Source organism: Molothrus ater, chromosome 18 (genome assembly GCF_012460135.2).
Source record: "Molothrus ater isolate BHLD 08-10-18 breed brown headed cowbird chromosome 18, BPBGC_Mater_1.1, whole genome shotgun sequence".
Taxonomy (NCBI): Eukaryota; Metazoa; Chordata; class Aves; order Passeriformes; family Icteridae; genus Molothrus; species Molothrus ater.
In genome coordinates this window covers 12,115,720-12,130,099 of record NC_050495.2, presented here as the reverse complement: position 1 = coordinate 12,130,099, position 14,380 = coordinate 12,115,720, and the positions used below count along the sequence as shown (strand labels likewise).

The window sequence follows — 14,380 nt, the reverse complement described above, 5'->3', positions numbered from 1 at the left end:
TTGCTGTTGAGGTACCCCATCTCTTTGATAGAGTTCCTACCATTCACTGCCAGAACTGATGAGTCTTGCAAGCAAGGCAGATTTTGCTGGCAGCCTGACAGTTATTTTCAGCTCGTTATGATAAAGCCATAGGTTTTATGATCCTTGCTGATCCAACCACCCTGCTAGCACAGTCAAAAAACATTTTCTGGTCTTAATTTATCATGTTTAGACTTGAGTAATAACAGAGACAGTTCTGATTCCTGGGTGGGAGGGAACTTTTTCCAGATGTTAGTCTGCAGAAACTGAAAACTTGCAATTTAGTAAGAATATTATTCAGTCTTATCCTAGGCTCCTGTGCCAGAGTGGTACTCCATGCATGACTTCATATTAGAGAGGTTGAAAGGTTATTTGAGCAGGGAGGACAAACCCTGGCTGGGATTGCTGCTTCATCTTAGCCTCCCATGTAAAAACATGTTTTGGCTCATGGACATAAAAACTCTGAGCCTTCTTGAGAACACTTGAGCCTTCCTTTGTTATATGACTGGGGACTTCTGCCAGCAGCCTCTTCAGGGAATTTGACTAAAATAAGTGTGAAACTGCTGTAAATTAGCATCTGTGCTGCAGTTTTTTTAATTGCTAAGTGAAGTTAGTGATTACTAATCCCCAAGTTCACAATGAGGTGCAGGCACACAAGGACTGCAGCACCTTTCTGCTTCTCAAGGCCAGAGAGGTTGTACAAATTGTTCCTCAAAGCAGCAGGGACACAGCAGGACAGTCAAGGACCAAGTCCAGAAAGATGGGAACTTCAGCCAGCTTTCTTTATGTAGCATTAGGACTACTGGGGAACAGCCAGGAGCAGCTTTCTTGCTCTGCAATCACAATTCCTTGGGTTAATCTGGTACCCCACCTAAAAGCACAGTCCAACTGTTACATTTCAAAGCCCCATCTCAAGCAATTTAAACCAGAACATCTGAAGACTTCACAGACCAACTCCTTCTAGGGCCTGAAAGCCCAGCTCTGTTATCATTACCCTTAGTGCCACTGTATCTATAGAACAAATTAGCACCTGTACAGGCCTCGCAGCCTCTTTGCAGAGGGAAGGATAAGTGCAGCAAGAGCGTGTTCAAATCAGGTCTGATCTTGGATAAAGTGTTTTATTGGAAGACTACAGGGGAGGGGGAGCTGGTATGTGTGGGGGTTTGTGTGTGTGCTCAAGCAGATGCTGGTTACTCCCATTTCATAGTTTGGTGGTGGTTGGCAGGTCTGAGCAGCCAGCACTGTTAGGAATGAGCTGCTGTAAGATACCATGTGAGCAGACTCCTTTGAGGTTGGGTACAAGCAGTGGGTACTGTGCTAGCAAGAGTGATCAGATCCATTTCATACAGGTGTCAGGGCAGGGATGAGCTTGTTTCCTTTTCCCCTGAAACTCAGATGTTTAAGTTTCAGAACTAAAAAATTCAACAAGAGTGGAATTCCACTGCAGGTGCAGATAGTTTTTATTGCCAGTGTCAAGTGCTGCTTCCAGCCACTGCCTGGATCAAGTGTCCAGCTCATCCCCTTGTCCTTTCCCAGGCACCCCTTTATCCAGTTAGACATCCCCCACACTCCTCATGCTCTGCAGCCCTGCTGAGAGAAGAGGGAAAGGACATCTGCCAGCCTTGCCCACCAGAAAAGAAAATCCCAAACCTGGCAGTTATGAGCAAATTCCTGATGAATTGCTGCCTCTGCCCCTGGCAGAAATGGACACACAACTGAAAAATAAAGACTTTAATGTAAAGACTCTTTGGAAACAACTACCAGAAAAGGAGTGGGGGACATAAAGGAAAGAAAGAGGCTGAGCTGCATTCTACCATGGTACAGAACTACTTCATTGAAAGCCCACAAAGAGGTCTCACAAGAGTGAGGGCCAGGTGCACCTTTGTACAGAGGGCAAGAGTGACCTGGCACACAGCAAGTCATTGACAGCAGAAGGAAGAACTGGTTTAACACCCCATTTGATAGTTATTCCACACCAGGGAACTGAGGAGCCAGCACAGCTTCAGCCCTGTCCCTAGAACACCTCTGTAAGCATTCAGGAGTTCTTGTGTGCAAAGCTCTGTGGATCCACTTTGTACAAGGGGAAGATGGGTTACCCACACAAACAGCGACACACTACACATCGGAATGGCAACTGCTGTTATTCCAGAAGGATCTCTGGGCCACAGCCAAAGTCCAGCCAGGAGGGAGGAGTCTGGCCACATGAAGAAGTCCCCCATGCTACTGTGGCTGCTGCTGCTCGTGTTGGTCTTGGTCTCTAGGCAGGTGTTCTGGACGATCCTCAGGGAGAGGGTTGTAATTGGGATCCTCTTCAGGTGTGTCAAAAACCATCTTCCTGGCAAGGGACATGCCCACCCAGCAGGCAGGCAGGTTAGGAGACTGAGCTGAGGATGCCAAACCCCCAGCCCTCCTAGGAACACCCTGACCCTCTGTGGGGCTTGGCTGTCAGCCACAGCCACCGGCCCATTGCACCATCACCAACCATTCTTTTGCTCAGCTCAACACACAGTGATGACAGTGCCTCCTTCCTTATCACCAGGTCAGAGTTGATTGTCAGTGCACAAAGCAGAACAAATTCTGCTTTCTTAAACTATGAAAATACATCAGAAAAAAATCCTGCCTCCATCCAGCATTTCCACAAGCAGTAAGCAGACTCTAGTTCTACCAGCAAAGCTGCATGTAGCAGCTGCTGCTGCATGGGCCCTGTACAGGTGTATATAATGTGCAAATAATGCAGCAATCCATGACCTGTGTGTTGCAGTGTGATGGTATTTAATTGCAATAGCTGTGGAGCTGAGGTGCTGGCAGCAGGCAGTTGCCTCTTATGGTCACAGTTCGCTCTGGAAGTGACCAGGTTGGGAAAGCCCACAGTAAAGCCCAGAAAGAATCAACTTTACTTACAGAAAGCTCGGGGTTAACAGCAGCTTCTTTCCTCCAGGCTGATTGGGAAAACATCTTCCAAGAAATAATAGATATGACCCACTGCAATCCCTGGGGAGAGGTGCCACCAAGGTCAGGCAAAACAGCAACTCCTTTGCCAGCTGAACCAGAGCTGCTGGGCCAAACTCTAAGAATCCCCCAGCTGTGCCCACATGCAGCTCCCTCCAGAGCCAGGGATGCTGCAGGCTGCTGTGATCAGCAGGCAGGGAGCCCATTAGCCTGAGGGCAGCATCACACACCCAGGAGACCACACACAGCAGTGTCAGAGCTCACCATACCCAGCTTCTACCACCACAGACACACACACACACACACCAAAAAGCAGGTCACAAGCAAAAGCCCAGACGTGAGCCCAGCCACTCAGAAACCCAGGCAGCTCACTTAGGAAACCCAACATCTCAGGTCAGGTGGAACCAAGAGAAGGTGCCAGTGTCCCAGCAGCACCTCTGAGGACTGACCACTGGGGCTGCAAGGTGGCCTTATTGCCATCAGCCAGCAGCTCTGACTTACCCAGCAGATCAATGATGATGGAGTTGCCCAGGAGCAGAGAGAATCCCATCAGGACCCAGGGCAGGAAGGGGGCTTGGAAGTTAAGAAGCCCAAAGAAGTTCATGCGGATGTAAGGGTTCCTGCGACTCCACACGTACACCAGCATGATGGTGAAAGCCTGGCCCAGGAAAAACAGGCTGGCAAAGAGCCCAAACAGCTGGGAACTACCGAGTCAAGGAAAAACCTCCCCACCCTGTGCACACCTCCTGGCAGCACAGAATGCTTTGGGACAGGAAAGCCAAACCAGAGACAGCTGCTCAGCATTCCCAGACATTGCCCATGTCACCAAGGCTTTCCTGGCTGAGATATACTGACCACCACTGTCCCCACACACATCTCCCTCCATGCCACCCCAGAACAAGTTCACATGCAGATTGCTCACTCCTTAAGCTGATGTCTACAACCACCAGAGACCAGGGAGCTCTATAGTCACCTTTGCAAAATGAACATCAAAAGGACCCTCAAAGAAGGGCTTTCACATTCTTACAGCACTTGGGACAGTGGCATATCTTAACAGCTAGCTCACATCCAGTATCTGCCTTCTACAGAAGAAGTTCAGCAGTGAGATGGCTCTTGGAATTCACAGTCCTCTTCTTCAGAGCACAGAGGAGACAGAGAAAGGCAAAAATTTCCCCTGCCCTTGTTGTAGTTGGACTCCAAATCCACATCTAGCCAAGCACATGGCTGCTGCAGCCACCTGGATTCTAATGGCTCACACAGCTTCATGCAGAGCTCCATGGGGACAGCAGAGCTCTGAGCCATCTGCATAGGACAGCAGAAGATATTCAGAGAAGGTTTATGTTTGGGAGGGAAATAAATTTCACCATCAGATTACTGTGTTGTGAAAAGAACTTAAGAACTGTGTGATGGTACCTCCATTTACTGACAGGCTGCAAGCTCTGGGCTCACATGTGCTGAGTATGTGGAAACCCACTCCTTGTCCTCATGGCTCCATGTTCTTGCCTTTGTCCTGAGCCAGCCTCATGCAGTCCCAGCCCTGCACTCACCAGAGCTCAGTCAGTGGCCCTGGCACAGCTGGACAGTTCCTGCAGCAGAACACGTGGCCTCCATTCAGGCTGAGCCTCCCAAGCACTCTGCCACGTGTCCTTCAGGGATGAGGCAGCCCAGCCCCTGCCAGGGGCTTCAGCACTTCTGCAGAAGCAGCACAACCTCAGGCAGGTTCCTCTCCTCCAAGCACGTTGGGTGAGGCACTGGCCAAGCCAAGGGTGGCAAAGATGGGGAGCACAAGCTGTACCATAGAGCCAGAAGTGTCCCTGCAGCACCTGCTCAGCAGAGCTCTCCCAGCTCTCAGAGCACAGGCCTGGCAGGCCTGGGGCACCAAGAAGGTTCATGAAGCAGCTGTGCTGCTCAGCAGGCATTTGTGAAAGCAACACTATTAATGCCCAAGATGTGTGTCTACACACTCAACAGAGTATTTGCCACTTCGAAATTCATCCAGTCACTGATCAGAAATCTGTACTTATATATACTGGTAAAGGTTGTCTGTGCCTGAGAACTGCTTGTACTGCTGTGAAAGTGATAACAATGATGTTATTTTGTCTAGCAGAAATCATTCTAATTTTTGTATTTGTAATTTTGTTAAGATTATCAAGTGTGATTTTCTGTACTTGGCCCCAGTGACATCCAGCTGATTAAAACCAATTACACAATGTATCACAGACTGTCACCTACTCCTATTGGCATGGACCTTACATTGGTAAAACAATTAATGAAGCACCAAGACCTACTCCACAGCACACCTGGACACAGAGGTAGCAGGCAAGCCCTACACTATCCACAGCATGTCAGAGACACCAAGGAGCCTCATCCAGCTCAAAAGGATACTGTCATGAGAAACCCTCCAAAGAGGAACATGAAGACAAAGTCAGCCGTCCTTCCACGGAAGGAGCCTTCTTCCAGCATGCGGCAGTACCTGTACCTGAGGGCAGGAGAGAAGGGAGGGGTTGCAGTATAGGAAATTAACAGCTGGCCACCCTGTGCCCACGGCAGGACTGCCCAGCAACAAGCTGCTGCAAGCTCAGCCCAGAGCAGAACAGTGCAAACTTCACCTCACCCCACTGACCCCACGGACAGAGAGAGGCCTCTGCTGTGCTTCAGCCAGAGCTCACCCCCGGAATGGGCACTGTGCTCCAGCAAGAGCCACAGCAGCAGCACTGCCAGCTTCCCTCTAGGCAGGGTCTGCCCTGCAGCAAGCACAGATGGAGGGGCTTCAATTCAAAAGAGCCAAGGGAAGAACCCACAGCCCTAGCGTGCTGCCAAGGCAAGCCATGCTGGGGAGGAAGATGGATGGGGAGAGTTGCATCTAAGCCAAAATGGGAGCAGAAAACTTCACTGAGACCAAAGGATACAGAAATATCATGTTGAAAAAGAAACTGAATCCCAGGGGCCCAAAAAAGAGGAAGTTGGTGATCAGCCTCCATATCTGAAAGAGAAGAGAGAGGAGAGAGAAAAGGAGGTGGACAGAGGTCTCTCCTCATCACATAGAGCAGCCCATCACACTGCCCACAGGGAATGAGTCCTCAGACATGCACCTGTCCCTTCAGAACTACCCCAGGACACCAGACAGCTGCTCCACCCTCCAGTGGGACCTCCTCACATGGTACTCTGGTACATCAGATTGTCTCACCTTTCCAGGCATGGAAAAGAAGATTTCTCTACTTTTCTAGAGAAGACAAACAGCCACAATTCAGCACCCAGAGCCGAATTAATTAATTTCCATGCCTCTCTACAGTAAAGGCCTCCAACCAGCCCAACAGCAGCAGCCACACACGGTGTAACAGATGGGGTTTGAGTCAAGGGAAAGCCAAGGTGGTGTGTGGCAGGGAAAGGCTGGAAGGAGTTGTCCCCACGCAGGTGCCCGTGACGAAAAGGGACGCAGTGTGGCTGGCCCGGCTCGCAGCGCTCAGGGAAGGCTGGAGCAGTGGGACAGGGGCCCCTGGGGATGACACAGCAGTGCCCGGCCCCCCAGCGGAGCGGGACACCCAGGGCCCCCGCGGGCACAGCCGCCCCTCGCTGGCAGGGGCACAGCGGGCCCCACGGCCCGAGCGAGGCCTCACCTGGAACTTCCTGAAGATGAGGTCGGGGTTGAAGTACAGCTGGAAGGGGGTGATGAACTCCAGCTGCTGTGGGAGACAGGCAGAGCAGCTGCCATCACCCGCTGCCCTCGGCCAGCCCCTGTCCCCGCCCCACGGCCCCCCGCCCCACGGCCCCCCGCCCCCCGGCGCGGCCCCCGCTCACCACGGCGGCGGTGGTGAGCACACAGGCGGTGGTGTAGGCGCGGGTCACGGCCGGCATGCCCAGGTACTCCTGCGCGAAGCCCTGGTACGCCATGGCCGCGCCGCTCCGCCTGCCCGACGCGGCGCCTTTAACGCCCCCTCCCCGCTCCGCCGCACGCCCCGCCCCCGCGGGGAGCGCCCGACCAATCCCCGCGCGACAGGCGGCGCCCTTCAGCCAATGGGAGAGCGCCTCATGGCCCCGGCCCGCGCCGCCGCCAACCCGGAGCGGCCCCGCCCCGCGGCAGCGGCAGCGCCGGGAGCGGGCGGGGCGCGGGCGGGGCGCGGGCGGGGCGCGGGCGGGGCGCGGGCGGGGCGCGGGCGGGGCGCGGGCGGGGCGCGGGCGGGGCGCGGGCGGGGCGCGGGCGGGGCGCGGGCGGGGCGCGGGCGGGGCGCGGGCGGGGCGCGGGCGGGGCGCGGGCGGGGCGCGGGCGGGGCGCGGGCGGGGCGCGGGCGGGGCGCGGGCGGGGCGCGGGCGGGGCGCGGGCGGGGCACGGGCGGGGCGCGGGGGGCTGAGGGGCAGAGCACGGCGGAGCACTCGGGCTTAGGCGGCACGCCAGGCGCGGGGCTGTGCCCCGGGTCCTGGGACAGTGACACTGACCTGCCCGGCTGGAGAAGCGTCCGCCCGGTTCCTGCCGCGGCCGAGGGAGCCGCGGTGCGCTCAGCGGCGGCCTCGCAGTGTCCCCGAGAGCCGGGGGTTCTCAACGCGGTGTTCCCCTGCTGGCTCGGAGGGAGAGGAGCTCGCTGGGAGAAGGGCAGCGGTGCCGCTGCTCCAGCCCGGGTGTTTTGCCGCTTGCTTGGTTGATCAGAAGGGTCTTGTATTCACTAAGGCACGAAGAGCTTGGGGTTTTCAGTAATTCCTGCTGGGAGAGCATGCTCCTGATGGAGCAGTGAGGCGCTTCCCCAAGCTGTGCGAGATCGCTGGAAGAAACCCAGAGATGTGTGGATGTGTGGTGCCACCGGGTGCTGAGGAGACCCGGGGAACGGCAGCAGCACTGCACGCAGCCCTCAGGAGGGAGGAGAGGCTGTGCTGGGCCCGTCAGGAGGGAGCAGAGGCTGTGCTGGGCCCTCAGGAAGGAGCACAGGCTGTGCTGGGCCCGTCGGGAGGAGCAGAGGCTGTGCTGGACTCTCGGGAGGGAGCAGAGGCTGTGCTGGGCCCTCGGGAGGGAGCAGAGGCTGTGCTGGCCCGTCAGGAGGGAGCAGGGTCTGTGCTGGGGCCTCGGGAGGAGCAGAGGCTGTGCTGGGCCCTCGGGAGGGAGCAGAGGCTGTGCTGGGCCCTCGGGAGGAGCAGGGTCTGTGCTGGGCTCTCAGGAGGGAGCAGGGTCTGTGCTGGGCCCTCGGGAGGGAGCAGAGGCTGTGCTGGGCCCTCGGGAGGGAGCAGAGGCTGTGCTGGGCCCTCGGGAGGGAGCAGAGCCTGTGCTGGGCCCTCGGGAGGAGCAGGGTCTGTGCTGAGCCCTCAGGAGGAGCAGAGCCTGTGCTGGGCCCTTGGGAGGAGCAGGGTCTGTGCTGGGCCCTCGGGAGGGAGCAGAGCCTGTGCTGGGCCCTCGGGAGGGAGCAGGGTCTGTGCTGAGCCCTCAGGAGGAGCAGGGTCTCTCTCAGCCCTCAGAAGAAAGCAGAGCCTGTCTCTGCCTGTGTGTCTCATGCAGACAGCACTCCTGAGAGCCACAGCTGATACACATCTCCAGGAACCCGGCATCCTCCACTCTCCTGCTGATTGTGCTTCCCAGACCTGTCTGCCCTGCACAGCAGTCGGGTCTAATGTTACAGCAACCTTGGATTCAGATGAGGAACGGGCCTGGTGTTTGGTTTGTGCTGCAGAGGGTTAAGCTGTCATCAGAGCCTTAATGAGGCCTGAGAGTTCCCTTTAAACCCTCAGTTAATGGGAAATGAAATTACTGAGGGGGAAGGGAGTCTTTGTGTCCTCCACCACCTCCATCCTGACTGCCCTTTGATGAAATACAAAACCCAGATGGAAGATGATGGGACATGAGGTTAAAGCAACATAATGGGGGAGAAAGGGGGGAACACAAGAGACCAGTGGGGTTTGTCAGAGCAGAGAATGGGCTCCTGAGTGCCCTGGGCACTGGGGTGCTGAGAGCGCCTCTGATGGGGCTGGGGGAGAAGGAGGAGCTGCTTTAGGGATGCTGGGGACGGAGCTGAGCGAGGAACTTGCACCCCAAACTGCAGCAATGTCAATAGTCTTGGCTGTGTGGGCACAGGTTTTGGTGGGAGCTGGGATGGATGTGAGAGCTCTGGCAGTTGAGAAGAGCTGAGCTTGCAGGGAAATTCATCGAGCCAGGAGCTCTGCAAAGGGCTGTCCTTATTCATGTGGCTGTTTCAGCCCAAATGCTGCACTGCTGCAGCTCAGCTCTCCAGCATGCCACAGAGCTGCCAACCCAGCAGCAGAATGGGCAACTGAATTGAAGAACTGAGAGTCAATAAATGGATCAGTGTCCTGTTCCTTTGGGTGGAGAATTAGAGGTTTCCTATCTGCTCTTCCTGCTTATGCACACCAGACAGAAGCTGAATTCAAGCACCATGATTCCTGCCCCTTCCTTATTTGAACCAAGGCTGGGAGATGAATATTGGGAGCCTCTGTGCTACAAGGAGGCCCTCACTAGCTCCACAGAGATGGGAATCCAAATAATCAATCCCACTCACTCTCTGTGAAAGACTATGTGCAAATTAGGCATTGCATAAAAAGTAATAATCAGTTTCTCAATTTTTTTTCTTTTCCCTTCTTTTCTAGCCAAAACTCGAGTATTCCACTTGTCCAGGGTTCTACTTAAGGCCTCTTTCCTAAGGTTTATGGGGGAAGGGAGAGAAGTGATGAAATGCATTGGGAAGCTCAGCAGCTCCCACTGGGAGAGGCCAAACAAATCTCAGTGTCACCCTGAGTTCCCAGGCTGCTTTCTGCCCATGATCTCAGTCCCTTGGGAGCTCAGCCAAGCTGACTTCATGCACTACAGTGCACCCAGGGCAGCTTTAGTCTTTATTACAACCCGTGTCACATTTCATGGGTTTTTGGAGTTATGGCCTTCCACAAGTTCCCATCAGCACAGGCACATGTTTGGGTTCACACACACACACCCCTTCACAGTGATGCTGATATGTGGCCTTTTATAAAATCACGAAATCTAACTAAAAGCCTGAAAAAAACAACAAAGCCAAAGTCTTTGTCTCAGCTGCAAGAAGGTAAGAGGGACTGCCAGAAAAACACCGCCCAGGAGATTTTTCACTGATTTCCTGCTGCCTTGTCCTGCCCTGCCTAGGGACTCCAAGCAGATGTAGCACAGTGATGTGCCATTGCTTCCTGCCATCTGCTGGGCTCCCCTTCCTTTTGGGATCAGCTCAATTGCTGTCAATGTGCAGCATCAGCTTCAAAACCCAAGATGTCAGAAATTCCAAGTTTCCACACAAATATGTGTGATGCTCAGACTTCAGTCCATTTTGGACAGGCTTTGAAAAAGGTTTTTGTCTGCATGCTCTTGGAGCAGCCAGAAGACCTAGTTAGAAGGACTCCCAACTGTAACCTTTGCACAAGTCCTTCAAAGGAAGAACTGAAACATGATGGTATCTCTTTGCCAGACGATATTCACCCATTGTGCATCTGCAGGCCCAGTGATAGTAACCTGCAGCATAAATTCAAGTTTCCCCTCTCAGTTTCTGCAAAACAAAACTGCAGAGTTAGAAAACAGAAAAATGCTATTAACTCTCCCCATGAGTTAAACAGCACATAAACCTCAAGAAGGCACATGAGCAAAGATAAATGGGCTGTTGCAGCGGTCATCTCTTTTGTTTGTAGTAAATTATTGTGTGTAATTCATGTTTCCTGTCCATAAATACCAGAGGAACTTGAAGACATGGAATCCATTCTAATTCAGTAAAGACAAAAACAACTCCTTTTGAGCCCATCTGGAACTTGTTTTTATCATAATTGTTTTGGGCTCAGTAACGAGTTCAAGATCTGACTGCCGTCTCTAATTGTTTCAAGGATAAACAGCTGCTTTGTTTAAAGGCAGCAGCTCCCATTTTGCCCAGCACAGCAGTCCCGGGCTCGCAGGATGAAAGGAGCTGTGCCGTGTCAGCACAGGCCCTAACGAGCACTGGCGCCCCTGGCAGGGCGCTCACCCCGCCCGCAGCTGATGGGGCAGGAAAACAGCCCCAGGCACGCACTTGTGAGTGTCCAGCCCTGCCTGTGCCCTCTGCTCTTCCACGGCATTGGTGTTTTGTTTGTAACTTCATCTGATGATGTTTTGTAACGTGTCCTGCTGTGACCAGTCATGCCTGGCCTGGTGATGCACAGGCATCTCCTCCAGCTGGGCTCTGGGGTTCTCAGGGACAGCATTCACTCCCTGGCCACATAACCCCAAGACCTTGCTTGGGTAGTGCTCCATCCCCTGCTCACAGTCCCGGATCTTTCCTTCATCTGAAAACAGAGCAACCCCCACACCCACTGTGAGAGACTCCCCCAGCAGGGTATGAGACCCTGGTGTCTCAGAGCTGTTGTGTTCAAGGTCTCACCCACAGCGCTCCCCAGGACATGAGACCCCTGGTAGCCTTGGTGTAGAAGAGGTCTCTATGTGCCTGATGCCCTGGCAGCAGGAACAAGTGAGGCACACCAGCCAGGATCTTTCTGGAAGGTTATTTCAGCCCCCAAACTCAGTTCTTGGTGGCATGGACAAGAGGGGCCAAGAGCTCCATGAACCCACTGTGCATAGATAAGCTGTGTAATCATAACTGTTGAGGCACTTGAAATGTTTACTTTTCCATGTGTAATAGCCATATATAAATTTTTTCTCCTTCATTAAAGGATTTCTTGTTCCAAATCAGCTAACTCTGGAGTGTGATGGCTAAAGTCAGGAGAAAGTGAATCATACAGAATTGGATGAATTTTTAAGTTTGTTTGTTTGTTAGAAAGAAACTAAAGATAGCACTTAGAGTTCAGCCCTCCAAGGACATGTGGTTTGCACAGGGTTTGCTGTAAATCACAGTTAATATTATTTTTATTTCCTATGGTTTTTAGTTCAAAAATACAGTTTGTCTGGCATGAGAAAGATCTCGTTTAAATCCCCTTGAGCAGAGCCTCATCACATATCCAAATAAAGCACCTCTTCCAAAACAGCTTCTGATCATGAGTTGAAGAGATCAAACAAGAAAATGTCTGTCTCTTTGCACAGTTATTTTTCTCCAGTGTTTAATAATTCTTGTTAAATTCTTCTGCCTTGTGATCTGTCCCCTACACCACAGGTCACCTCCCACAGCTGTCAGTAGGGAATATCCTTCAGGGGCCTTTATTTTGTAACATCCATTTCACAAGCACTATGGCCAAATCAACAAATCAAAAAAGTAATGCTTGTGTCTTATAAAAAGAGGTGTGTGCTAAGCTCACAATAGCAGCACATCAACTGAGTGTGCTGTCAGCTGCTGGAGACCCCTACAAGGAGTCAGAAAAGGTGTTTGTACTTGGGTTTTCACCAGAGGCAGGACTCTGTGTCCCAGTCCAGCTGCCTCTCAAGGAGCCAGGGCACAGCTCTGATGAAAAGCTCTGTCTGAAGGGACTGTTAAATAAGAAAGCAGGATGAGTCTGACACTCTGACACTGCTGCACACATTTTCCTCTTTTCTGACGGGAACATTCAGCAACATTTGATGCCTTTTGGTAGAGTCTGAATGCTCTTGTCTCACACACAGAAACAGAGGTTTTGTTCAGGCAAGGACTTTGTTCCTTCTGGCCTTGAGGTCATTCAATTTCAGCTAACTGCCTGTATCAGTGTCTGAAACAGAGATGGAAGGAAAATAAATAGCTCAGGCACAGCATGACCTACAGCTCACAATGGACTGGGAAAAAAAGGTATTTTCGTTATTTCTAGTATTTTGTGTTTTCTCAGTTTTCCCAGAGAAGACCTAGTGCTTATCAGGTGGAGGAACAGGCAGACTGCTGATCCAGCACACAGAACATACAGCTGTTCTTCTGACATCCAAAACCCCAGCTAGCAAGGGAAAGCAGCAAGTTCCCTTGGCTGGCTCAGCCCTCGTGTCCTCAAAGGACTCAGCTCCCATGGATCTCCACTGCTCTGGAAAGGGTCCCAGTGACTCTGGGTGGTAGCAGAAGCTCTGGCAGCACTGGGTCCCTGCCCTGAGAAACCTCTGTGATGAAGCTCATTTCCTGAAGTTCTTATACAGTGCCTTGAACTTACATAAATTGTGGGTTTTTTAAAAGAACATTAGTGAGCTGCTGGAACTGAGAATAGTGGTGTCACAGCAGGGCACTCATTTCCTACAAAGAAAAATCCATTTCAACAACTAAATAAACATAAACATTGTTTTCACCATGAAATCAGCAAACCTGCTGCATGTTTCTTGAGAAAGCTGCTTGTTTGCAGATCTTATTACTTGTCTTCTGTATTCTGAGTGAGTTCTGCGAGAGTCAGGACAAGCAAACGGAGGCATTTTGTATCTTACAGTGATGGTCCTTACAGGAAAGTGAGAAGGGATTGCAGAAATAGCCAGGCTAGAACTTGGGAAAGTCAGCAACCAGCCAGGGAGCCACTCCAGATTTCTTCTGCAATTTACAGAGTAGTGTTTGTAGGGAGAATTCATCCTGCAGATCCAAGCCTCACAGATGGAAATGAGGCCCCTTTTCTCCCCTTGAAGTTGGTCCAGACGATTCTGGTGTAAAAACACACTAAAACATTGGAACCTCTCAGTTCGTGACAGATCAAAGAGCACGTGTTGATGGCTTTCCTAATGGCAGGATTAGCACTTATTCCTGCTGCCAGATAACTGCAGGCAGACCCTGCCTCACATCCTCCACGTAACACCTCTCCCATGCACATGGCATCAGATTTCACCCTGGTTATGACAGGTTTGAGCTCAGTGGAAGAGGATTTGAAGGAAGAGGGTGGTGGGTCCCCCAGTACTGCTGGAAAGCTGCCGGGTTTATGTGAAGGCTTCCAGCACCAGGAGTTTGAGTAACTGCAGAGCAGTGGCTGTACCCTGGTGACAGACCCTGACCCCAGGGGTTCCTCATCTACAACTGCGGCTCTGAAACTCTGACAACAAGGATGGAACTTTGGGAAAGCTGGGGGTTTTTAGGGTACAGCAAAAAGCCAGTTAGAGACACAATTGTGAACATCTCTCAGCACCAAAGCACGAGTAATACAGATGCTGTGCAGATGAAAAAAATCTATCCCTTCACTCCTCATCGAGGCAGCTGTTGCTAGAAAAGATAGAGGACAACTTCCTGGAGCTCCCAGCTAGCCAGCTGCACAGAGATCTCACCACAGCAACATCCAGGTTATGCCCCCTCTGGAACAGGGAGGGACAGCCGGTGCCGCCATCCCCAGCATCTCACTGCCCACCCCCAGCGCTTCCCTCACCTCTGGCAGCTGGCACAAGCTCAGAGCAGACAGCAGGAGGGAATGAGAAGTTTCCTTTTTGAATGAATGACTGTTCTTGATACAGGCTGCCTAAGCTCTCCATCAGTGCCTGTTGAGTGGTACAGTCATGCTTGTTTCCCAGTTATTGTTTGGGAAGCTGCTGGAAGCATCCATCCAACCCCTGCCACAGGCAGCACAG

The 14,380-nt window shown here is 52.4% G+C and overlaps 1 protein-coding gene across 1 annotated transcript; it reads right to left on the bottom strand.

Moving 5' to 3' along the window:
- Window positions 1–1,734: 1,734 nt before the first annotated feature.
- On the bottom strand, window positions 1,735–6,891 carry LOC118693128 (derlin-2-like). Its single transcript, XM_036393462.1, is given in 8 exon segments — window positions 1,735–2,353; window positions 2,920–2,971; window positions 2,974–3,009; window positions 3,469–3,664; window positions 5,353–5,446; window positions 5,877–5,950; window positions 6,585–6,650; window positions 6,766–6,891. Coding segments are annotated over 8 exon segments (726 nt in total). The 5' UTR covers window positions 6,859–6,891; the 3' UTR covers window positions 1,735–2,238.
- Window positions 6,892–14,380: the final 7,489 nt, after the last annotated feature.